We start from the raw sequence: 27,755 nt of genomic DNA on the forward strand, positions 1-27,755 counted from the left end.
TGGTTGTTTTGTTCGTTGTGAGATAAAACCTTTTCATGACATGTGATTAACATCCTTAACAAGGGCACACGCCACAAGTCTAGAACCGTTCATGGCAGCATGTCAACATACACAGCCATAAACAGACAAAGTCAATATACTGATATAAATTTCAACCAATAAAAGTTGGGTGTTATGGACACAATAAACCTATTGGATACAGTCAGGATCAGAATGACGGACAGGGACAACGTTTAAAGGTCACATGCAACGGAAAATACATCCTCGATATCTCCAGGGTATACGCTCCGATAAGTCTCCACTATACCCTGGACGCATCTACGGGTCGGCCCGATAATTTTATTACCTCCCTTTGCTGGCTCCGCATTCTCACAGCAGCCAGTCAGCAAGGCCGCCGTTATAACCGAACTTGCCAGTGTCAACAAAGGTAGCAGTTGCAACTGCGAAGGTTTGCTCGCCGTGCGACTCACAATTTGAGGAAATCATACAGGCAAATTGATAGGTCCGAAACCTTTTTAGAAACTTATGCAAGAAATCCATCTACCCCTTTCAGAGAACCTCTGCCTGGTTTGTTTGCCAAGTTTAATCGGTTAGAGAATTTAAAAAGCGAAAGTGAGTTGTGATTGGTTCGCTCAACTTCCTAACCTAGACACCTGATTGGATAAAAAGCCAGCCAAGGGAGGTAATACAGTTATCGGGCCGACCCGTAGATGCGTCCAGGGTATAGTGGAGACTTATCGGAGCATATACCCTGGAGATATCGAGGATGCGTAAAATACAACTTTGCAGATTCTGATACTTTTCGATATGCACTTACCGAAACAAATAATCAAAAGTGCTACCTGTAAAGTTGAAAAAAGAGATGAAAAAAAGCCCGCGAAATACGAGTTCAAACGGTCCTGTAAATTTCCCCCAGCGCTGGGGGAAAAGTGGTTTCAACAACTGTGCTGCGCTGCGTCCATTGCGCATGCACAATGAATATGTTCGGGGAGCTTGAAACAGTATGCATGAGCGGATGAGCGATGAGCAGTATTCTAATCTTGGTTGTGTACACAAACAAGTAAATAATCTACTCGTTACATCAAAACAAACTTGTTGATTGTGGTAAGCAGCCTCTGTCACAGAGAAAGCTCAATGTCTGGTTCATTGACACCTATGTGTCTGCAAATCTGTCTGCTAAAGACAACATGCAATACACAGCTTCAATCATTGACCACATGCAATTTGAACTTAACACCTATCAGGCTATACGCCATAAACATAATAAATTGATTTATGACTCGTGCACCCGAGTCCTGTCTCTGCTTCATTATGCAATTAGGCAGGTGTGATACTTGTACACATGACATGGTTTTATGTCTGTGAGTTGCAGACAAACTCCATACATTTTTCTCGGATGATTGGATCTGACGGAAACTGGTGCAAACTCTTGTCAGTTTCAAGTCCTGCTTTGTACTTGGACGAATGGCAGTTTCCTGCCACGCAATAGTTGATCATCTCCACTGAGATGATTTTTGATTGGATCGAACGCAGATTCACAGAAAATGTATTTACAAAACCCAACATCTCTATATGCATTCTTTATGGATAACAACTTCTAGTGTATATGATTTTGTCTGACAACGGTATATGAATCCATGCATCAAGTACAATAAAAGAAGTTGTTATCCATAAAGAGTCTTACTTTCTTGTAACTCGCCATACTTCTAAAATGCCCATCAAACAGATTATCTTTGTGTACACTCAATGAGCCGCAGCGTATTGGCAAATGAACTAGCTATGACTGGGTTTGGTCTCCCGAGGGGGCTTCGTAACAAGGGAAGTCAACCTAAGTACAAAATATTTCTGTACACGCAATGATCCCTCAGCGTATCAGCAAATGAACTAGTCTGTCGTACAGACCCTGAAGTACATATATCCAAGAAAGCCCACGCAAGTCTAGAAGATGTGGCAAATCTAGTTTTTCATAGCTTCAGGAAAATGAACAGTCTAAGTAAACTTAGTCTCAGTGTATTTCGTTACACTCCACCACTGAGTCTAACAAAACCTAGTAGAAGGTCGCGTCAGGTAACCTCTGAGCGACCAATGACCGTCCAATCAAACGCGAGACGTTTAAATAGATTTAACCAATCAGACAACGGCTATTATTTAGGGATCGGAGAGACTTTCACAATATTCAGGTCACTGACGCAAATCCTTCCACAAACAAAAATCTGCATATAACACACTTATTTGACCTGCGGTATATGCGCTTTGGGGTTTCTGTTGACATGGTTACCATTAGCTAATATTTCCGCAAGATGACATCCTTGAATATTGCCATAAACACTATTTTCAGCGACTGTTTACTCACCGTTGTCATGGTTGTGCACCACCCGGAAACGATCGTACGCTAAATAGCATTCGGAATCGTTCGGGAACGAACGTTTTCGAGATAAAAAGTTCAAAAGCTATGTGCGAATGTGCACTTTCGCGATTTGGTAAGCTATGTTCTGATTGGTCAATCTCAAAGGTTACCTGACGCGACCTTCCATAACGTTTTGTTAGACTCAGTAGTGGAGTGTAACGAAAAGTACTGATGATAAGTTTACTTAGACTGGGAAAGTGGAGAAAGTCTCAGGACTCCATTTCATTATATTATGTTTTTCCACTATGAACGTTTTTTCAATAAAATATGTTCACTTCAGAGAGTAGCTGTTAGTCTACAAAGGAACCAGCCAATCTGAAACCGTCGTTACACTTGAGTGCTCAGCCACCCGCTATGACTGGGTTCGGTCTCCCGAGGGCTTCGTTTCGAGGGAAGTAAGCCCAAGTAGAAAATATATTGCATTTTTGAATCGCGATTGTACGCTTATAATTTTGTTTATTTGGGTTTTTCTACAAGCAGCCATGTATATTATATATCACGAAAAAGTACTGTGTTTTAATTATGTTTGAATCATTCCTTGATTCAGTGTCAATTTGACATTTGTCTGTTGTTTTACACCACACCCAGCAATGTTCCAGCTATATGGCGGCGGTCTGTAAATTATCGAGTCTGGACCAGACAATCCAGTTATCAACAACATGAACGTCGATCAGTGGAACTAGGATACGATGACGTGTTCCAACCAAGTCAGCGAGCCTGACCATCCGACCCCGTCAGTCACCACTTGCGACAAGCATGGGTTGGCGGAGACCAGTATTCTAACCCGTATCTTCAAGCATTGCCAGGTAAAGAGCTAACTTTGATTGTGAAGGTACATGTTCAAAAATATATTTTGGTGATTTTATTGACAAACATTGTTGCTTACAATAAGACACCACACCAGCATTGTATTCATGTGCGGTCACTGAAATACGAATACCCTCTATCGACAAGGTGCAGACCTCAGAGTATTACATTGAAATGTAGTAATTCATATCACAGAGTCTTTATGTAGGGCAGGGACCATATACCTGTGTATATGGAGACAAATAAACAGTGGCAATAGAGCGTGAGGGATCGGGATCGCGTGTCTCCCTCCCAGGGGACGACCGCGACAACAGGCTCAATACCACGCAACTTATTTTACGTATAGTTTATATATATAGCACCTATTTGTCGATATTGACACATTTTGCACAAGTGAACGTTAAAGAGTGACGGTGCCACGTTGCACGTCCCAGCTACCGATGTAACCGATGTACTTATTGCCCTTGAGGCGACATTTTCAGACAACAGCTACCATCAACATTTATTTATGGCAGTGAAAACGTCGGATATGTACACAATGTAAATTCCCTGTAGCCCACACTTCATCCGTGTTACGAAATGTTCCGGCTTGTCTGACTTCCTGATAAACAACCCAGGGCTTACTAGCACGTAAGTAACACATATTCTGAACACGCATATATATATCACATATCCTAGTGTGTGATATGTTGCTAATAAACTGGTGTAGAAACACCAATGACAATTTGACTGCATGACTATACAGTGATTATTGAATGGTGCGGCTTGCATACAACACACCGTGAAGAGGGACCTCAACAAGAACGGTATATAAGCTAATATTATATGTCCCTAGTACACCAAGGTTGTTGTTTGAGGGGATTAAAATGAGGGTCGGTTTTTCACAGTTTGACCTCAACCACGAGGGCACAGGTCGTTGCCTTGTCAACTCTATCATTCACTCGATGTCAAAGCGGCCAGCTTATTACGGCGTAAACCAACATTCGCACGCCCAGTAATATGTTATAATTGCTCGTGTCGCAGAACAAAGTCCCGAACTAAGCCTCTGTAACTGGTACTTGTCACTTTGTACAACTGATGGTCTTTCCGTACTTCAGAGCCGACTCAATCCAGGTAACCCTGCATGCTTTAGCCTGTGCTGACAAATAGCTTCACCATGGATAGAGCCACGGCGAAGAGAACGAACCGGGACGACATCCCAAGTGATTCTATTCCAACAAGGCCCAAACGGTTATGTGAAGCGGAACAAGAAAGCTGGTTCGGACCACGACCTGGTGATACAGACCAGAGCAGGGATGGGAAAGCTTTTCAGGAGCACCTTGGTCTGTCAGGAACTGGAATCACCATAGATCCGCCAGGATGTGTGTCTGGTGGCAGAGATCGGAGGCAGGGTTCCAAAGGTGCTCAGGAACACCTTGGTCTGTCAGGAACTGGAATCATCACAGATCCGTCAGGATGTGTGTCTGGTGGCAGAGATCGGAGGCAGGGTTCGAAAGGTACTCACCTTGGTCTTTCTGGAGGATGGACTAACTCAGATACCGGAACCAAAGGAGGTGAGTCTTTTGACAAAAGTTTGGGAAAAATAAGACAATTTCCGTGAAAAGCTCAGATCCAAATAGGGAATTTGTCGTACGTGAAACAGTAATGCTTGCTACATGAAAATTCTATCACTAGATTCAACGACCGTAAACAAATAAGTGTTTTTCACTTTCTAATGGCGCAAGTGAAATGTCATTCTGGATTTCGTAAGTCATCACCTTTTCATCGCACTCGTCCAAACATATGTGCTAAATACTAGGGTGTGCTAGGGTTTATTTATCAGTGGCTTGGTCAAGATTCTGATGATGATGATGATGATGACGACGACGACAACGATGATGATGATTGTCATGATGTTTTAGAACCACATTCGTAGACTTCATGACAAATGTAGACATCCGGCAAACCTCCAGCAGCCAGCTGACTCCTCTTGATATACCTTACTTTCTGTCCAAATCGGTGCTAAGATCAATAAGCCGCTCAAAACATATTTTCAGGTATTTCACAAACTGAGGCGACGTCTGCAGTCAGCAATGATATCACAGGCTGTGACAGACCAACATTAATAAACCAAATTCAAACGGACACTGCAACCATCGCTTCTGAAACTTCATATATCAACAAAATCATATACAAAGGTATGTGTCTATATTTCCGTGGTTTTGTTGTGTCAGTTATACTGTTTCTTCTTTATCGTCGCATCAGAAATGTAGCACGTATTATAGCAGGTAGTCTAGTGGGTAAAGCGTTCGCTCGTCACACCGATTCCTCGGGTTCGATTCCCAACATGGGTACAATGTGTGAAGCCCATTTCTGGTGTCCCCCGCCGTGATATTGCTGGGATATTTTTGAAAGTGGTGTAAAACAAAACTCACTCCCACACTTTGTAGCGTCGGCATGTAAATGATCGAGATGCGTGGACTCTACGTTGTCGCAACTCTGTGCCACATCTGGAACACAGATTTCAGGATTCTGATGAAGTGTAATGGTGTTTACGTCTGTTCTCCTGTCACACATTACATTAGAATATACTGATCAAATATCTCGTAGCAATGAGCATGACACAATGGCTGAGCATCACACAAAAATGTTTCCGGGTTTGTGGTGTACAAGTTATAGCAACAGCTTCATACCCACTGTAGTTGACATCCATAACTTCACTCTTTTGTGATTAAACTGATAAAAACAACACTGTTATACGACTTCAAAATAAAATCTCTCGCTTGTTTGTGCGCAGTGAGATGTCAGCCAGGTTAATGTAGATTATTTCATCCAAAACAAATGAAACTGGGGATTCCATTAAAAATATGGACGATTGGATGGAATCATGGTTGGTTTCGTTTCTGAACAGCAAATGAAACACAGATGACATAAACATGAAAGGTTACTTTTATGAGATTTTAATTATTCGAACATTGCGTTACAGTCGCCCTCTTGTGTTTATGCGGATAAACATGTAAATTCATAGAAAGGCATAGCTATGCACTTTTAGAATAGCATCTCTGAATTGGAAGGGCGTAGTGAAGGGTTAACCCTGTAAATGCTGAATCTGTTTGTGTTTACAGATGGAACTACAGAGGCCCACCCGTCTCACTTTGAAAACATTGTTGGTGAGTATTTCTGACCTGATATAACACGTGACCCAGCATACTGAACGATGAACATAATTTGTTCGGGAATCGAACACGGATCTTCAGTGTGACGAGCGGACGCTTTAACTACAAGACTACCCCACTTCTCCCCAAGAGTGTATGAGTGGCTTATGGCCACTTTAAACAGCAGTCAGTGTCATCACGCTGTTTAATCGTGAAGAAGAAGGAAATCTCTAAGTGATTCGGGTTCAGATGTTGCCCACCTTGGTGAAATCAGCTGGTATGATGTTGACAGAGGAAATGTCTGATTCTCACAAAGGGAGATAATTACAACATTGAAAACATATTCAACCGTAGCTTCCCTCTTCAATGACCAATGACAAGAGCACTGCGATGTCTACTGAGTACATAATCCTTAAGTGCCCTTAAGGACACAAACAATCTCTAACAGGAAGGTCTATGAAAATAGCTTCTGATCCTGACCCCAACCCTAAGACTGAAAGACTGGGGAAAAAACAAAAACAAAAATTAAAATCCTGAAAACGTCCATCATTTTCAGGTTACTGTGTGTCAAATGATATATAGTCATTTGAAGCTAAATTATATATTTATTTTTCTTTGTTTTAGGTTCGGCGTGGTCATTGCTGAAAAACGTCACCTTAAAGCCGTACATCTCAACCAGAGCAGAGAGGTCCGCCATGCGTCTCCTCAAGCAGTGCAAGGTGCTTTTCATAGAGGGAATATCAGGATCAGGAAAATCTACGCTAGGGCTACATCTTATGTCCAACATATCTAAATTAACTGGAAGGATACCAGTAAAATTGTCGTCATGGAAACAGTGGGATTTAATTCCCCGGAATTCATCCAACGATGACAGCAATTTGAATGGAGGATATATTGTGCTGTTTGATGATATATTTGGGTCGAATAATCTGGATCCACAACAGGTAGAAGCATGCGAGAGATATTTTGATGTCATGTGGCCACATGCTTTCACTGGGCACATAATGTTCATCCTAATATCAAGATCAGAAATATCTGCATGGTGTAAGCATCGGCTGAAAAAGTGCGAACTCATCAAGAAAGCTCATGTTTTAAACCTGGATGGAATCAAGCATTCCTTAACGACAAACGAGAAAAGGAAAATGTTGAAAACAACTTGCAGAATAGATGAGAAGGACATAGAAGAAATTGTTGATATAGACATATCTCTTGGATTTCCCCAGTGCTGTAACTATTTTGCTAATAGTAAGAGTGCACAGGACAAAGGGGTTGCTTTTTTTCAAAAACCCCATGAATTTATTCTGGAGGATGTGAATACCCTACAGGAATGTGACGGTGCTGGCTATCTGGTCCTCTTGCTGGTGTTAATGACTGGAGGGAACTTAGGCAATGAACAGCTTGACCCTCTAAAATGTCAAATAAAAACACTGGTAGCCAACCTTCGTGAATGTTGTAACAATGTGCCATGCAGTCTTACACTCTGTGACATAGCTAATAAGGCTGAGTCTCTGTGTGGCATGTACCTTCATTGCTCGGACAATGGTTACCAGTTTCAGCATCAGTCAGTCTATGACGCCGTTTTCATCAGCATTTCCAAACGGTTTCCTGATATGTGCATTGACATTTGTCCAACTAACATGTTGGTAGAGTTGGTCAGAACAAGGTTAACAGATACAGACACATCTGAAAGCATGCTGTGTCTTTCAGACCAATATTTTCCCGCGTTTGCTGATCGAATTACAGAGCTTCTTATGTCTGAAGACTATGTTGATATTCTTAGCCACCCCGCTTTCCACCACGAGGAATTCGTGCACTATCTGTTTGAAACATGGAATGGTGATAAAATGACAAGTCTTCTTCAACAGGAACACAACCCCACAGCTGTAACCTCTCCACACCCCTTTGTGACAGAGGGTACAGTATTGTTGTTTTCATACTGTTCAGTCTTGTCTGCTGTCGTTCTTAAAAAGATTGATCATGTCTTCAATTATGTCAAGACACGAGCCACAAATGTTTCACTCGACCTTCCTAACTGCTTGGCATGCGCTATATACACGGCGGACACAAGTGCCGCTATGGATCTGCTTAGGATGGGAGCGGTTGTTGATGAGAGTTGTGTAAGAGCGTACTGTCAGTCTGAATGTATGGAAGAAAACATAACTGACGCAATCCGTTCTTATATGTGGAACATACAGGAAAGCATAAGTAATCCTGAGGATCTGTTCGGTATGGCCGTGATGTGTGGTCATTCTCCTGCGGTCGAAATGCTTGTCGGCAAGCTGCAAGAAACCAACAACACCAAGATGTTCAAAAAGTGTTTGGAAACACTTCTGATGGATCTAGGCAGAACACCTCCAGCCGAAAGAAGTCTTGCTTTGAGACATGGCAGTGACGCATCTCGTTATCTCGGTGTAGTACAAGCCTTGTTTTCAACAGGATGTCAAAGCGACACAAGTTACCTGGTGTGGTTGTCAGCAGGGCACCCTGATGCTGCAATTCTTAGATTCTTCCTAGCACAGCCGGATGTCAATCCTTTGAAGACTTACAGGGGTTCCAAATACGAGACGAAAACTTCAGCCTTACAGGAAGCAGCGGCATATGGTGGCGAAGTCACTGTGCAGGAACTCCTGAAGTATTTAAAGGAGAAGGGCATATCCCCGACAGAGTTTCTGAATCGATCACACTCTCATGCAGATTATTTGGATGGAGAAAATGCATTTGACGAAGCTTTCAAGCATGAGAATTTTAAATGCCTAAAACACCTTATAAAGTCAGAAGCTGATGTAAGACGAAGGGATGATATGGGCAGGACGTTGCTCCATCGAGCTGCTGGTGCAATGCATCTTGAAACCTTGGAAACACTGCTAGGAGAAGGAGCATGTGTGTCTGATAAGGACAAATGGGGCTTCACGGCTTTTACCTATCTTTACAGTGAAGCACTTGGAGATCTCTTCTTTGAAGAAGACATACAAAAATCCTATTTGAAATCAGTTCAAATCCTCACCAAAGCAGGGAGTGATGTCAACGAAAGGGACGGAAATGGTGAGACCTGTCTCCATAAGGCTGCGAGATATGGAGATATGGACACTGTGAGATATTTGTGTGAGAAAAGTGCAAATGTAAACCAGACTGACACAGAAGGAAAAGCGCCACTGCACAAAGCCATAGACAAATGTGATCTGGACACAATCAAAAATCTTGTTTCCACAGGTGCCAACGTCGAAGCAATAGACAGTGGTGGAAGAAATGTGATTCATTTTGCTGCAAGTTCAAGAGTGGACACTCTGGAGAAAATCATGTACTTTAAGGACACCCATAACATGTCTGTACATGGAGAGGATCGTCTAGGTAGGACTGTCTTGTTCTATGCTGTAGAGTCTGGAGATGAGGAGATCGTCGAACTGTTTGTAGACATGGGATTGGACACTAATACCCAAGACAACGAGGGAACAACACTCCTACATATTGCATGCGGAAAGACTCAAACTCACTCAGAAGTATTTTCATATAAAGTAATCGATTCACACATTGTGAATTTTCTGTTAGAAAAAGGTACTGATCAATTCCTCCGAGATAAAGATGGGTGTTTTCCATTGCATTATTTAGCCAAACAAATTGGTAGGGGACAAGATATGTATTTACTTATCGAGAAAGGTGCTGATCCAAACGCAAGAGACTGCAACAACTGCACTCCTTTACACTATGCAGTATTGGACGATGGTGTTGAAGAAAACGTTGAAATCCTTCTGGAAAAGGGGGCTGATGTACAAGCCCGAGATAAAGATGGTTGTACACCCTTGCATGCCGCAGCAAGAGAGAGTGATGGACTTGACACCACCAGGCTGCTCCTTGAAAAAGGAGCTGATTTAACTGCGCGGAACAATCAAGGATGCACCCCATTGCACTGTGCGGCTGACGAAAGCGACTGTGAGGAAACTGTTGAGTTGTTTCTGGACGAAGGGGCGGATCCTTGCACTCAGGACAAAGAAGGTTATATTCCTTTGCATTATGCAACACAGAAGGGATGTGAAGAAAGCATGGAGGTCCTGCTGCAGGGGGATGCTGGTCTGTCTACACGTGACATGTATGGACGTACTCCCTTACATTACGCTGCAAAACAACATTGTGGTACAGGGCCAATGGAGCTGCTCCTAGATAAAGGCGCTGATCCTCTAGTACGTGATGCAGATGGTTGTACGCCGTTACACTATGCAGCTGAACAGGTTGGCTATGAACCGTATGTTGAGGTACTCATTGAAAGGGGTGCTGATGTCAATGTTCAAAACAATGATGGCTTGACTCCCTTACATTATGCAGCAGGGCACAGAGGGGGTGACAAGACAGTGAAAATCCTCCTACAGAATGGTGCTGATCCGAGAATACAAGACAAGGAGGGTTCAACTCCTCTACACTTTGCATTCAAAGGAAGTGATTGTTCTGCTACTGTCAACTTACTTCAGGATTTTAATTCTCAAACTTGAACAAGAAAAAGGTGTGTCTTTTAGGCACGAGTAAGGCAGTGAAAAGCAAATGTAAAGTTACATCATGACGCTCAAACGGTAGCATGAACTCGAAATACAGATTCTTCATCAGGGTGTTAATTCGTGAAGATCCGGGTTAGAACTGATCTTCACCAACTCATGCTTGCCGTAAGAGGCAACTAAAGGGATCGGGTAGTCAGACTTGATAGACATATCTTATTGTATTCCAGTTGTGTAATTGGATGCTCATGTTGTTGATCACGGGATTGCCTGGTCTTGACTGGATCATTATACAGATCATATAACGGGAATACTGCTGGCGTTAAACAACATCCAACCAGACCACTGACCACTGTTAACATTTGAAAGCCATTCGTAAAGTTTTTAAATAGATTGGTATATTGGCCATGTTGAGGACTTTACCATGTGATGCATCAACAAGTGAAAATGTTCAGTGCTGATCACTTTTACATTACGATATATTCTTATGTTCTTTTTGAATGAACAACTGACTTACCCGTGCTTGTATATCAAGGGTGATTCTTGATTCGAGTACATCTGATGTGAGAGCTATCTGACATTGCTTCCTAAGTGCCTGTTCATGTTGTAATCGACGCCCTGCAATCTGATCACAGTTTGACAGAGGTGTCAGTATGGAAAGAAATGTATCACTGTACCTTTCAATGGATATTTAAAATGTCTGATGTCAGCGAGATGAATTAATCGGTGGGCATGCTTGATGTCTCGAACCTGTGTTGTTAAGGGAAATATGTGACAGGGCGATGGGAAACAGCGTATGATTCCTCTCAGTGGCACCAAAATAGCTTGTTCACCTACATAGATATGGTACAAGGCAGAGGTAAAACGCATTTGTGCTTCATATAAAGTTGTTTAAATGGTCATAATACATGGATATCTGTGTTTCATATTCAGTCGCAGAAATCAGAACGAAACACCTTAAACGTTTGATGGTGAAAAAAACCCAGTTTCCTATATGATCACCAGTTGTGTCACCACAAGTGGGGCGACAGACACCCGGAGACAGAACACTGAAAATGTCGCTACGACAACACTGTCGAGATGTCAGTGAAGTGTGGTTGTTCACTCAGATTTTGTCTGATCTGTCACAAGATCAAGTTTACAGTCATTGTGAAGCACCAAGCACCATCAATTAACCCTTGTTAAGATATTCTGTTGTTCATATAATCAGTGTTTTCGTTACCAACCATGAGCCCGGCCATTGGTCGTGAACAGAAATCGACCCTCGTCAGACAATTGGACCCTTCCAGTGATGCCGAACTTGACAAAATGCTAGTCGTTCTGGGAATAAAAACGGACGTCCGGTACGTCTGGTAGTTCGTCTGAGTCTATGACCGATGTAATGTGATTTCGAACCTTGCAGCTGGACAATCGACGACGTAGACGCCACCAGGGGCGGATTCAGAGGAGGGGTGGGGGGTACATGGGTGATTGGTGCATTTCCCAACAAAACTTTGGACTTCACGATTTTTGTGCATGTTTGATCGTAGCACGTGTATCTCTAAAATCAATGGTGGGCCCGAACCATCAGCATAATTATTACAAAGGAACGCTAATGATATGAATGTCATAAGTGTTGCGATACTTATTTCCATATGTATACATAATAGACCAAATCCTATACTTGTGAATCTATCAGCTGTCAAACTAATTGTTGGAGCCGCATTTTAGGCATTTGTTGTACATACAAAATATTATATTTGTACCTTTGTTATGGTTTCTGTGCTTGCGTGCGTGTGTGTTTGACTGTGTGTGAGGGAGAGTCTACATGTGGTTAGTATGTTTATAAATTAATTGAGACATACGAATCTGCCAGCTCCAGCTGCCCGCGGATGTCCGAGGCTAGTTTCCCAGGACCGATGACAGCTGTGATATGCCACAGGAGCTAAGACTTATAGACTAATTGCCTTTTGTGGGGTCTTATGGGTTCTGACCTGATAAGCAACGATTTGTGTCCGACAGAGAATTTAAGCTACACATTTGAAATGAGTGAGTGAGTGAGTTTAGTTTTACGCCACACTCAGCAATATTCCAGCTATATGGCGGCAGTGTGATCAACAACATGAGCATCGATCTGCGCAACTGGGAACCGATGACATGTGTCAACCAAGTCAGCGAGTCTGACCACCCGATCCCTTTGGTCGCCTCTTACGACAAGCATAGTCGCCTTTTATGCATTTGAAATGAAGAGTGCGAGAAAGATGTAGAGACCTTTTAGATACTGAAGGAGTAAGACATGTTTTGAACCTGTCCAGCCACTGTCTAGACACTGCCCAGCCACTGCCCAACCACTGTCCAGACACTGCCCAGCCACTTCCCAACCACTGTCCAGCCACTGTCCAACCATTGCCCAGCCACTGTTCAGCCAGGACTGTTAGTTACTGTTACTTATCTCATGGTGTGGATTGCATTTAGAAGAAGTGTCATGAGGAAGCTTTGAACTAAAAAGACTAAAGGACATTTTGAAACCGCTGGATCGAGTTAAAACCTTTCCATCCTTTATCCCCAACAGTGAGAGAATTTAAGAACTCACACTAACAATTTCAAGTCCATAGTCTTACATATCGTAATATTACATATATGTGGAAGGATGTCCACAAAGCCCCCTTTTGCACCATGGCAAAACATCGGGAATGGTTTCCTGTTGTACGTGATATTTCCCAGTCTCCTGCACACAACACACAATGGCTCCTGCTCGTAATATCATTTGATAATGAGGATGTTCCTTGTGCTAAAGGAAAAAAAGTGTGTCAAATATGACGGCATCACTTGCAGAGGGAAATGTTCTATTTCGCGTCGCGAAAATGTTCGACCCAAAACTTGTAACATTTTTCGGTGCATACCTTGGTGGAAAGAACTTGTGAGTCGTCTTGGGATAATTAAAGGTTTCATGTGGGTTTTTGTAACCACGTAGTTTGTAAAGTTCCAGTTGACCCGTATTTTGGTCCATCATTCGCCCCCGACTATATCAACCGGGCCGTAGTGATACAAGATATATCGGAAGTCCGACTGCTATACGGCTGAGACTTAATTATCAACCGGAAAGTGCCGAAAAGACACGGAGATATATGAGCAGCAGTGATAGGCTTGTAATAAATTTATATGCTTCTTGTTTTCCATTTTTATTTCCTTTCTCAAATCTGAGATGACGGGAAGGGGTGTGTTTTTGGTCACAAATGCATCATGTTAATTCAATTCAAATAAACTTGACCTCATTGCACGAGAAGCCAGCAACACGTTCAAGGTCATATGACTACTGATGCTTGACAAGAGGTGACAAAATAGAAATGACATTTGTCAAACACATACATATACACATGCATACGTGCATGCAGACAGACAGATAGACGTCATGTTCCTCTATCAACATCACAAGAAGGCACTCACAGTCTTTTCAGTGTTGGTGATGATGACTGTAACGAGTGCCAATCACACCATTAAGGCAGACTGACATCCACTGATAACCAATCACGACGGCTGTATCAGGTATACGTTCTCCCATACGACAGATTCCACACGTCAGCTCTCTGCCTGATAATCCCGCTAACATTAGTTGTCCAGACTCTGTCAGTGCCGTCTGGAATCCTTATTGGAACTGGTGCGACCGCGCCCTTGGCCCCACTGTGTGTCTACGACATCTGAAGTTCAGAAGAGATTGCTAGGGCGGTTCCGTGTTTTAGAAGTTGAAGCAATAACTTTACCAGAAACCAGCCCTAAACTTTGTGAGATGACCTTGACCGACGTGAACGTCAACCGGCGCCACAGACGTTAGATCAACCGTCGCATACATTGAAACGGTAATAGGCCAGAATTACACATACTCGAAGTCAAAGTCTTATTTAGTCCATGTATGCCGAGACGATGCAGAGCGGTATTACTGGGACAAAAAGACATTGAAGACGACGTCCAACTGGGAGTGGACGTCTTCACGTATTGAACCTTTTATAAACAATATATGTTAACAGACATTCGATCTTTTATGCTTTGAAAGTTGGTTGCAACTGATTCAGAATTGAATGTGTTATCTTACTTTAAAGTTAACGGATTAAATTCATGGATATACATGTATACGTCTCTTATATTTGAATGATTGCATTGATGTAATTCGTGTTTAATCTGTTCTGTATTTAACAATACGAGGAATGGAACATTTTGCATAAATCAAATACGTATTCATAGAGATAACACACCAAACTTCAGAGTGACTAAGTGTTATAACCTATTCTGCGAGCGCACATGGTGGCATATCTACTCATATAATAATGTGGTCGGCGGATAGTCGGAAAATATGGAGTATCTGACCTGCCTATAAATTCAACACTGCCTGAGGTAGTTTTGTAAACTCACGCAAATGTCACTAAGATAATGCGTGTAATTTTAGTGTACGAGAATCTGAAATGTTTACTTATCTAGGTAAAGAGGATAATACAAGACATGGACCTGGAATATACACATAGATGGCGGTACATAAATATTGGTTTGTGCATTAAAGACGTAGAACCTTGCGAAGAGAACGTCAGAATGGCTTTTAGCAATATTCCAGCAACGTCACATCGGGGACATCAGAAATGGGCTTCACACGAGCGAACGCATCAACCACTGGGCTACCCCACCTTGAGGAGAAAACGATACGGGGTAAACATAACTGGGTAGAGTCTAAGTATTGAGAACTAAAATGTACGGAGTGGTGTGTATTTCATAAAAAATACTTTAACTAGATGTGACCAGTGAAGATTCGGGTTAGAACCGATCTCCTGTAACCCATGATTCTCGTAAGAGGTGACTAACGGGACTGGGTTGTTAAGCTCGCTGACTAGGTTTACACGTGTCATCGGTTTCCAGATCGATGCTCTTGCTGCTGATCACTGGATTGTCTGGTCCAGGCCCAGTTATTTACAGGCCGCCGCCATATAGCTGGAAAACTGCTGAGTGTACTGTAAAAGTAAACTCACTCATTCTCTCAGGTATTGTTTCCTGTTATCCCTAACGTTTTCTTAATAATAATTAGAACGAAATAAGAATTAGTTCCCATGGTTAATTCAGGCTAGGATGCAAAAGATGACACCTCTACACGTTGATTATTAACAATTTAACTCATGTTTGAAAGATGGCATGACTATGTCGTCAAAGTTTACTACATAAAATAAATGGTATGACAATAGACCCGGTATTGCCTATAACCACAGCTGATTTTAATTACAGTGTAGCCACAATCAAACATGCACCAGCTGCTAGCGAAACATCTGTAGGTCCTTGACCATGGCATTTACCAGCGTTAGAAACAATTGTGATTGTGTGCTGGTCAGTCTTTCGACAGAGTGAGAGGATGGGTATGGCATTACGCAGCTTTTAGCAATAGCATGGCGAAGGACACAGAAATAGATATCACACAATATACCTATGTTGGGAATGGAACCCGGGTCCTCGGCGTGACGAGCCAACCCTTCAACCACTAGCCTACACCACCTCGATCCCATCTTTTCTTTCATTCATCAACTGATATGTACATTGTAACACACACGCGTCTGCATTTACGTCATCTGTATGAAATTACATTTGTTATTCATATGAATTATATACCTCATGCATGTAATACAGATAGTATAAAATACAACTCTTTTGTGAATGAATTTGTCATCATTGTATATAATGCATGTGTTGTGTTATATCAGAGACCATATATGGTCTCTGGTTATATGTACAAGTGTATAGAGCACTATGAGTGTATATTTCAGTTTCATTACTTTTTTCATATGTAATAGCCATTAGTCAACGATTTAAACACATTTGACGTTTAAATTAAAATAAAACACTTGTTCCGCTTGACAATAAAACACTTGTTCCGCTACATCTTTCAAGGGAGACAACTCTGCCCCCGTTTCCTTGGGTTTTCCACTTGAACGAGATATTATCAGAACAACGAACCAGTTCTTGAAACAGACCTTTTGTTGTAATACAAATTCACACACGTCATCCCTGGAAGGTAGGAACTTTATATTTCCCAGTATCGATTAATGCCTTTTCAAACATCAAACACCGTCTAGTTTCACACAAACTCTATCGATCTCTCAACATTTACTTCCGCATTGCCACGATCATCGCAATAACCAAAAAAGCAGAGTGTTGTGAATGTCATTCCTAACGTCAGAGTCATGACGATAGAGATGAAGTATAATTTTGTCCTGTCGGGCATCATTGTCATTGTTGGTCTATGTCACACCTCCCGGGGAGACCTCATTATGAGATAGGGCCTTATCTTGATTGTGGGACACCATCACACCTCACAGTTGCGGCAGGGCCTTATTTTGACTGTGGGGCCCAAACATCTCTGATAGTGAGTCGGGGTCTTATCTTGACAGTGACACCCCATCATACCTCACAGTGAGGCAGGGTCTTATCTTGACTGTGACACTCCATCATACCTCTCAGTGAGATAGGTTGTTATCTTGACTGTGGGACCCCATCACACCCATCACCATGAAATAAGACCTTATCTTGACTGGGACCCCATCATACCTCACAGTGAGGCAGAGTCTTATCTTGGCTGTGACACCCCATCACACCTCATCATGAGATAGGGCCTTATCCTGACTGTGGGACCCTATCATACCTCACAGTTGGGGCAGGGCCCTATTTTGACTGGGACCCCATCATACCTCACAGTGAGACAGGGTCTTATTTTGACTGTGACACCCCATCATACCTCACAGTGAGACAGGGTCTTATCTTGACTGTGACACCCCATCATACCTCACAGTGAGGCAGGGTCTTATCTTGACTTTGACACTCCATCATCTTGACTGTGGGACCCCATCACACCCATCACCATGAAATAGGACCTTATCTTGACTGGGACCCCATCATACCTCACAGTAAGGCAGAGTCTTATCTTGGCTGTGACACCCCATCACACCTCATCATGAGATAGGGCCTTATCTTGACTGTGGGACCCTATCATACCTCACAGTTGGGGCAGGGGCTTGTTTTGACAGGGACCCCATCATACCTCACAGTGAGACAGGGTCTTATCTTGACTGTGGGACCCTATCATACCTCAAAGTTGGGGCAGGGGCTTATTTTGACTGTGACACCCCATCATACCTCACAGTGAGACAGGGTCTTATCTTGACTGTGACACCCCAACACCCCATCATACCTCACAGTGAGGCAGAGTCTTATCTTGGCTGTGACACCCCATCACACCTCATCATGAGATAGGGCCTTATCTTGACTGTGGGACCCTATCATACCTCACAGTTGGGGCAGGGGCTTGTTTTGACAGGGACCCTATCATACCTCACAGTGAGACAGGGTCTTATCTTGACTGTGGGACCCCATCATACCTCACAGTGAGACAGGGTCTTATCTTGACTGTGGGACCCTATCATGCCTCACAGTGAGGCAGAGTCTCATCTTGGCTGTGACACCCCATCACACCTCATCATGAGATAGGGCCTTATCTTGACTGTGGGACCCTATCATACCTCACAGTTGGGGCAGGGGCTTGTTTTGACAGGGACCCCATCATACCTCACAGTGAGACAGGGTCTTATCTTGACTGTGGGACCCCATCATACCTCACAGTGAGACAGGGTCTTATCTTGACTGTGGGACCCTATCATACCTCAAAGTTGGGGCAGGGTCTTATTTTGACTGTGACACCCCATCATACCTCACAGTGAGGCAGGGTCTTATTTTGACTGGGGCCCATCATACCTCACAGTGAGACAGGGTATTATCTTGACAGTGACACCCCATCATACCTCACAGTTGGGACAGGGTCTTATCTTGACTGTGACACCCCATCATACCTCACAGTGAGACAGGGTCTTATCTTGACTGTGGGACCCCATCATACCTCACAGTGAGACAGGGTCTTATCTTGACAGTGACACCCCATCATACCTCACAGTGAGGCAGAGTCTTATCTTGGCTGTGACACCCCATCACACCTCATCATGAGATAGGGCCTTATCTTGACTGTGGGACCCTATCATACCTCACAGTTGGGGCAGGGGCTTGTTTTGACAGGGACCCCATCATACCTCACAGTGAGACAGGGTTTTATCTTGACTGTGGGACCCCATCATACCTCACAGTGAGACAGGGTCGTATCTTGACTGTGGGACCCTATCATACCTCAAAGTTGGGGCAGGGCCTTATCTTGACTGTGGGACCCCATCATACCTCACAGTGAGACAGGGTCTTATCTTGACTGTGGGACCCCATCATACCTCAAAGTTGGGGCAGGGTCTTATTTTGACTGTGACACCCCATCATACCTCACAGTGAGACAGGGTCTTATCTTGACTGTGACACCCCATCATGCCTCACAGTGAGGCAAGGTCTTATCTTGACTGTGACACCCCATCATACCTCACAGTGAGGCAGGGTCTTATCTTGACTTTGACACTCCATCATCTTGGCTGTGACACCCCATCACACCTCATCATGAGATAGGGCCTTATCTTGACTGTGGGACCCTATCATACCTCACAGTTGGGGCAGGGGCTTATTTTGACTGTGTGGCCCAAACATCCCTAATAGTGAGTCGGGGTATTATCTTGACTGAGACCCCATCATACCTGACAGTTGGGGCAGGGCCTTATTTTGACTGTGGGCTCCAAACATTCCTAACAGTGAGTCGGGGTCTTATCTTGACTGTGACACCGCATCATACCTCACAGTGAGACAGGGTCTTATGTTGACAGCGACACCCATCATACCTCACAGTGAGACAGGGTCTTATCTTGGCTGTGACACCCCATCACACCTCATCATGAGATAGGGCCTTATCTTGACTGTGACACCCCATCATACCTCACAGTGAGACAGGGTCTTATCTTGACTGTGGGACCCCATCATACCTCACAGTGAGACAGGGTCTTATCTTGACTGTGGGACCCTATCATACCTCAAAGTTGGGGCAGGGTGTTATTTTGACTGTGACACCCCATCATACCTCACAGTGAGACAGGGTCTTATTTTGACTGTGACACCCCATCACACCTCACAGTGAGACAGGGCCTTTTCTAGACTGGGACCCCATTGTATCTCATGGTGAGGCAGCTAGGTCTTGTCTTGTCAGTGGGACCCCATCATACCTCACAATGAGCGAGCTAGATCTTATCTTGACAATGTGACCCGATCACACCTCCCAGTGAGACTGGGCCTTATCTTGACAGTTGGAAGCAACCTTGGCTCATGAGGAAAGGCCTTAACTGGACCCAGTTATGGCTGTCAGTGAGCCAGGGTATTTTGACTGTGACTGTGGGACCTCTGTGAGGATGGATCTTGCCTTGGCCCTGTAGTGTCTTTTCAGGCTGCTTGCATTTTCATCTATTGGCATCTTAACTTGTCTTCTAAGTAACACTGAACCATTTCCTACCATGAGTATGTTGCAGGGGTTTTAAACACATTTATGTGCCTTATTGAACTGGAGCCTATTTATTTGGTGTCATTTTCAGTTTCAGCTCAAAAAGCAAACTGAACAAATTTACCTGTACAGGTATGACTGCTTCTTGGAAGAAATATTACACATCTTTATAGATACACATTGAACACTGTCATCCCTGACAGAAGCATTGCCAGTGAAATTTATTGATTTACTTTTTGTCCAAGTAAATAAGTCATGAGTATGTACTACTTGTCAAGACAGGTTTCCAGATAGACAGTCCATTTTATGAAACAAACTATTGTATGTTCACATGTATGTGTGGTTACATGTGTGCACGGATTATTTGTGGAGGCAGATGGATATGGACTGGGCTGAGTGGGGTGCTGGTGTCTCACTACTTTAAGGTGGCAATGAACATGTTTTCACAAAATGTTTTAACTGATCATGAACATGTAATTCCAGGAATATGAAGGTTTGGATACCAAGATGGGGTTGACACATTGTATTATCAAGGGAACCAAATGCTTCAACCACTGCACCGTCCCACAGCGTGATCAAATGGTCACAGGATGGACCATGCTGATGGTGTTGGAACCACTCCAGCAGGATAGCAAGCACCTGTCACAAATTAGTAGAGGTCATGAACAGCAGTTGTGACATGCAAAGATAACTGTGATAGAAATAATGCAAAATGCGTATGACTGGAGACCAATTCCACCATTATGGATCAAAAACATTTTGACGAAAATATTAGACGAACATATTAGAGGAGATGGCTCTGAAGGAAGAACCAATGGCGCATCATGATGTAGAGCAAGTAAAGGGTAGTCGGTCTCAACCACCTGGCTATAGCACCTGGTGTCCAGACACCTATGCATCATGTGTCACCGCTGATGGTGGTTGGAGTCAACCTGAGGGCATGGATGTTTCGGTCAACACCTTTATGTCGTTTGGTAAGAAGTCATGTTTAATAAGGCTAAATACAAAAAGTGAAATGTTTCTTGTGCATGTGTGCCTCATTTTTATTTGTGCGCGTAACAATTATTTATTGTCATTTAAGAAAGAGGTAATTTTAACTTGGCCATGTCCCAATGAGCCATTTGTCCACAATAAGAATGCGTGTCGATAAGAACAAGTGTGACTGAATCTACAACTCATTAACACATGCTAAACTTTCAAAGCTGTTTTTCCTGAGAGGAAAAAATAGAAATGTGTTCCTCCCTCTTCAGTATATTTTCTATCAAGAAATTTAATAAAAGTACTACTGCCCTCATCACTTTTGAAATAATTGTGCCCAAGAAACATTTAATTTCTATTATTCAGCCTTATGAATCCAGGATAGTTGTTTTAGTAAACACTGCTTGTGTGCTGTTTCATTCAAAATAAGGGAATGAAATAATACAGTCATAAATGTAAACAAATAGGTGTGTAGTCCATTTGGTTCAAAAGCAGACTGATGAATTGCAATCTAACTAGAAAACTATTAAACATAGCACACTCAATGAAATGCTAGTCATAATCAATATGTCATACCAACTCTGGCCAAATTAAAAAATACATATGAATTACATCAGTTCAGTGTCCCTTCACCACAGTTGGATGCTTTCCTTGCCATGATAGAAAGAACCTCATTCAAAGAACATATCTGATCAAACTATGTTCCTCTGTTCCTGTGGTACTGTGGTAGGGTAGTCCTTACATTAGTTAGTTGTTCTTTAAAGCCGCACTGAGCAATATTTTGAGCCGAGCCACACCAACAGCTGATCAACATAGGTTTCTGACACCCTTTTAACCCATACCTGTTGTTCCTTGTAGATGGTTCACACACAGTGAACAATATCACAGGGTGTGACGACATTGTGGTGATAAACAGCATCAAGGCCAAGGATGTTGCTATCAGAAGCAAGACTTCAGTCATCAACACTATCGAACATCAAGGTAAATCCTGCTGTGACCTTCAACATGACAGACATTGCATGTTATTGAATTAATACACAATAGTTCATTTTGTTTATCTTTGTTGTTCAGTGACATTTACCATACCTACTACAGCAGTGTTTAGTTAATAAGCTCAACTTAATGTGCATGAGTGAGTGAGAGAGTGAAAAGGCATTGGAGGTTGAGGGTAGGGTTACCCTCCATTTTTTCTTTGTTTCTCATCTTCTTTCCAGAATATGTGTTCAAGGAAATAGAAGACAGTGACACTGTTCAGGTAGACTGTAGAAGTGTTCAGGTAGACAGTGACATTGTTCAGGTAGACAGTGACATTGTTCAGGTAGACAGTGACAGTGTTCAGGTAGACAGTAGAAGTGTTCAGGTAGACAGTAGAAGTATTCAGGTAGACAGTGAAAGTGTTCAGGTAGACAGAAGAAGTATTCAGGTAGACAGTGACAGTGTTCAGGTAGACAGAAGAAGTATTCAGGTAGATAGTGACATTGTTCAGGTAGACAGTAGAAGTGTTCAGGTAAACAGTGACAGTGTTCAGGTAGACAGTGACATTGTTCAGGTAGACAGTGACAGTGTTCAGGTAGACAGTCGAAGTGTTCAGGTAGACAGTGAAAGTGTTCAGGTAGACAGAAGAAGTATTCAGGTAGACAGTGACAGTGTTCAGGTAGACAGAAGAAGTATTCAGGTAGATAGTGACATTGTTCAGGTAGACAGTAGAAGTGTTAAGGTAAACAGTGACAGTGTTCAGGTCAATAGTAGAAGTGTTCAGGTTGACAGTAAAAGTGTTCGGGTAGACAGTGGAGTACTTTACTGGAGAAAATTTTCCTGTCCCAAATTGAAACTAAATCTGTTTTCTTGAATTACACACTTCCATAATTAAATGGTATAAAACAAGAAACCTTTTTAAATGCTTGAGCCAGAAACTGGAGACAGTATTGTGTTCAACAGAAGCATCTGTGTTTCATTTCCTCAGGAACTGCCCAGTCCAGTCCATCTCCATTTGAAAACCTTGTCAGTAAGTATATCCCTACCTGATATTAATGAAGGGATTAAACGTGATTAGTTTGCTGATATACTTTGCAGTTTGAGTTTGCAGAATAATGTTGGTCTGTGATGATGTGCAGTAATGGAGTACCTATATGAACAAGATTTTGTTTCCTGAATTTTAGGTTCAACCTGGGGACTCATTCATGAAGCTGAAGCAAAGCCTTATGTTTCAACAGGGTCTGCCCGAACAGCTTTCCGTCTGCTACATCAGTACGGTTCAATATTCATCAAAGGGAAGTCTGGCTCGGGGAAAACCCGCCTTGCCTTACGTCTGCTGTCACACATTTCAAAGAAAACAGGCAGAAAACCAGTAAACATTTCACAGTGGGAACAGTGGGATTATATTCCGAAGACATTCAATAAAACAAAGTTTGTGGTGTTGATTGACGACATATACGGTTCAGACAACTTGAATAATGATCGAATCAGAGAGTGTGAAAGATATTTTGATATCATGTGGCCTCAGGTTGAATCGGGAGATATCTTCTGCATCCTTACATCCAGATCCGAGATAGCCATCTTATGTAAATACAGGATGAAGAAATATGACATTGTGAAGAAAGCTCTCTGTGTTGACATGGATGGCAACAAGTACCCCTTAACAAGCAATGAAAAAGGAAACATGCTGAAAAAAATATGTGGTCTTGATATCAGTGAAGATGATTTTCTTAGGACAGAGGACGTGGAGATATCACTTGGATTTGTTCAGTGTTGTGTGTTTTTCACAAGTTGCAAGGAAGCTCAGATGAAAGGAATTGCATTTTTCCTTCAACCGACGGAGTTCATTGTTGCTGAGGTAAACAAACTTCAGATCAATGACAGCATTGGTTACCTAGTGCTACTGATAGTGTTGATGTGTAAAGGGGAGTTAGACGTGCGTCAGATTCATCCTATCAAATGCCAGATTGGAATGCTTATTGCAAATTTGAAGGAGTGTTGTAACATGACAGGCAATGTGTCTCTTTCTTATATTAAAGATAAGGCAGACTCCTTGTGTGGAACATACCTACGCCATACTGGACTTGGCTACGCGTTCCACCATCAGTCTGTCCATGATGCTGTCTTCATGACCTTCATGAAGAGGTATCCAGGCATTTGTATTGATGTGTGCTCTCCTGACATGTTGATAGGGTTGGTTAGAACTGACACTGTTGGTGACACTGTGAACACTGTTTGTCTTCCTGAACATTGCTTCCCCGCTCTGGCCGTCCGTCTAACCAACCTGTTGGTGTCTGGTGATTGTCATATTCTCGACCATCCTTCGTTCCACCATGATGACTTTGTGCAACTTCTTTTAGGATCATGGACAGATGAACTGCTGACAAAGCTGCTACTCCAGGACTTGAAACCAGCAACTGTGTCTGTTCCACATCCAATGTTGCCGGGGAAAAAAATTCTTATATGTACATATTCTAAATTATCAACTGCTTTCATACTAAACAAACATAAACATGTTGTCAGACAGTTGCTGTCAAGAATGCGAGACAGGTGTAACTTTACGTCCCCTGATTTGGCCTGTGCTATTTATGTTCAGGATGATGACATTGTCAGTGAGTTGATTCAGATAGGTGTGACTCCTGATGTGGACTGTTTCAGGGCACTGTGTCATTCAGAATGTGACAAAAAAATCACAGATGATATTTACCAGCACCTTGAGTGCCACATCAAAAGTGTGATTGATCTGGAGGACTTATTTAGTCTTGCTGTTATGAATGGAAATATCTATGTGGTACAACTGCTGGTTCGAAAGCTGAAAGAATGCAGACTTCATATGGACACATTCCAGAACCAACTGGTGATGTTACTGTTTGCGCGTGGACGCAAAAACTTGAAAGGAAGGCATGTTTTAAATGAAGCGGGGTGGGGAAAGTGCTACTTTGACATCATTGTTGCCTTGTTTACAGCAGGTGGTGACATGGACATCAGCTACCTTGCATGGCTGTCAGCCAGTCATCCAGACGCAACAGCCTTGAGATATTTCCTCCAGAACCCTAATGTCAACCCTCTGAAGAGGTTCAGATGTCCTGATCTACTTTACAGACACACCTCGTCAGTGCAACAAGCGGCAGCTTTTGGGGGCGCAGAATGCATGCATGAACTCATTGAATATTCCACACAGAAAGGGATATCGATATATGAATGCGTGAATGGATTGGTAGATGAGGATGACAGTCCACTGGAATTAGCATTGGCGTATTGTAATTATCACTGTATGACATACCTCATCTCGCGAGGAGCTGATGTGAGCAGACGGAATTCATTTGGAGAAACACTGTTACATGCAGCTGCAAGGGATATGAATTTGGATGCTGTCAACATCCTCTTGGACCACGGAGCTTCTGTAAATGAGGTGGACCATGAAGGGTCCACACCATTTGCGTATTTATATCTTGACGATCAGTATTACAGGAACAACTTTTGTTCATCAGCTATTGGAACTGTCAGGGCTCTTCTTGAAGCAGGAAGTGATGTCAATGAGTCTGATATTGAAGGAAACACTTGTATCCTGAAAGCAGCTTATATCGGTGACACCCAGACCATCAGGTACCTGTGTGATGCGGGTGCGGAACTGAATCTCAAATACAAAGAGGGAAAGACGGTTCTGCATCATGTAACAGAAAACTGTGATTTAGAAACAACAAAATACCTCATTGCTAAAGGTGCTGAAGTAGATGAAGTGGACGACTGGGGCAGGAATGTTATGCAATATTCTGCATGGTCAATGAAAGACACAGTTGAGAAGCTCCTGTACTACAGTGCTGCCCACAACCTGGCAACTAATGGGACAGACAGGTTAGGCAGAACGCTCCTGTTCTATGCTGTAGAGTGTGATGAGGAAGCTGTGGAAATGCTTGTTGAAGCTGGTTTGGATATTCATGCAACAGATGCAGATAATGCAACTTTGCTCCATGCAGCGTGCCGGCAACAGAAGAGATCCAGCTGCGAATCCATTGTGATGTTCCTGGTTGAGAAAGGTGTTGATCCACTTCTGAAGGATAAACATGGAAGAACCCCATTACACTATGCTGCTAGAGAGAGACATTGTGAGAAGATTGTGCAGAGTCTTCTGAACGCCAGGGCAGATCACAATGCTGTGGACAATGATGGTAGCACCCCATTACATTATGCGGCAAGGGCAGGGAGTGGTGGTCTGACCATTCAGCTACTGCTGGAGAAAGGAGCTGATCCAGGTGTGCAGGATGAAGCAGGTTGCACTCCACTACACCTGGCAGTGATGTCGAAGGATGAACACAGCGTGACGTTACTTCTGGATGGTGGGGCTGATCCATGTATTTCTGACATTGAAGGGCGCACAGCATTAAATTATGCAATACTCTCTCACCAAGAGGATATTGTCAAGTTACTTGTAGAAAAGGGAAACTTGTGAAGTCTGTGAACACAGTTTTCCTGGGGACAGGTAAATGAGATTCTGGGGATTTTTTGTGTGTGTGGCTGTGAATGGTTGCAGTGCCAACAGCGCCAGTGGGGATGGGATTGGTTGTAAGTGGTTTTGGGGTGTGGTGGTTGTATGATGGGTGTGATAAAGTGGGAACTGCTGTTTTGTCTGGAGTTGTTTGTTTAAATGAGAACATACTTTTAAAATGTAGAATTTCTTTGTCTGAAAGGAGGAGTCACTCCTGGTTGTTTTAACCAACAGCACTCACTCTCTCTCTTCCTTTCATTCTTTAGTGTGGAATCATGCTCAGTAATGTTCTTCAGCATGGAATCTCATGCTCAGTAATGTTCTTCAGCATGGAATCTCACTTTCAGTAATGTTCTTCAGCATGGAATCTCACTGTCAGTAATGTTCTTCAGCGTGGAATCTCGCTGTCAGTAATGTTCTTCAGCATGGAATCTCACTTTCAGTAATGTTCTTCAGCATGGAATCTCACTGTCAGTAATGTTCTTCAGCATGGAATCTCACTGTCAGTAATGTTCTTCAGCATGGAATCTCACTGTCAGTAATGTTCTTCAGCATGGAGTCTCATTCAATCAGTAATGTTCTTGAACATGGAATCTAAATGTCAGTAAGGTTCTTCAGTATGGAATCCAACCATCAATAATTTTCTTCAGCATGGAATCTCACTCATTAATGTTCTTCAGCATGGAATCTCACGGTCAGTAATCTTCTTCGGATGGATTTTCCCTCCATAATGTTTTTCAGCATGGACTCTGGACTCAGTCATCAATGTGTGGAATCTTGCTCAGTACTGTTCTTCAGCTTGGATACTCTTTCAGTCAGTCATGTTCTCCAGTGCAGAATCTGGTTCAGTGATTTATCCAAGAAGAAACCCAGTTGCCCAAGGTAACCTGTCCCTTGCTTCCTGCAGGCGAATTTATGTGTTATGTTGGAGACTTTTATTTACATGTTTGAAAACCTGTTTCATCAATCAATAAAATTTATCACTAAAGATGTCTCTGTTATATGTTCTGGATTTTTTTAGAACAATATCGGATATATTTCACCCATGAATGTCCGGGGGTAGAATAGGCTT

The 27,755-nt window shown here is 42.7% G+C and overlaps 1 protein-coding gene across 1 annotated transcript; it reads left to right on the forward strand.

The window, feature by feature from the left end:
* The first annotated feature begins 8,658 nt into the window (after positions 1–8,658).
* LOC137267818 (uncharacterized) lies at positions 8,659–27,671 on the forward strand. Its single transcript, XM_067802252.1, has 5 exons — positions 8,659–10,814; positions 21,020–21,218; positions 22,081–22,203; positions 23,186–23,227; positions 23,382–27,671. The coding sequence occupies exons 1-5, from the start codon at positions 8,682–8,684 to the stop codon at positions 26,645–26,647; spliced, it is 5,763 nt and encodes a 1,920-aa protein (XP_067658353.1). The 5' UTR covers positions 8,659–8,681; the 3' UTR covers positions 26,648–27,671.
* The last annotated feature ends 84 nt before the right edge of the window (positions 27,672–27,755 follow it).

The sequence above is a fragment of the Haliotis asinina genome, chromosome 16 (assembly GCF_037392515.1).
Source record: "Haliotis asinina isolate JCU_RB_2024 chromosome 16, JCU_Hal_asi_v2, whole genome shotgun sequence".
NCBI lineage: Eukaryota > Metazoa > Mollusca > Gastropoda > Lepetellida > Haliotidae > Haliotis > Haliotis asinina.

What these genes read in the sequence shown, in the direction of transcription:
- LOC137267818 (XM_067802252.1), top strand. Translation starts at nt 8,682, where the DNA reads ATGGATCTAGGCAGAACACCTCCAGCCGAAAGAAGTCTTGCTTTGAGA. An exon ending in TCAACTTACTTCAGGATTTT is followed by an intron (nt 10,815 to 21,019) that starts AATTCTCAAACT and finishes CGAAAATATTAG; the next exon opens with ACGAACATATTAGAGGAGAT. An exon ending in CAACACTATCGAACATCAAG is followed by an intron (nt 22,204 to 23,185) that starts GTAAATCCTGCT and finishes TCATTTCCTCAG; the next exon opens with GAACTGCCCAGTCCAGTCCA.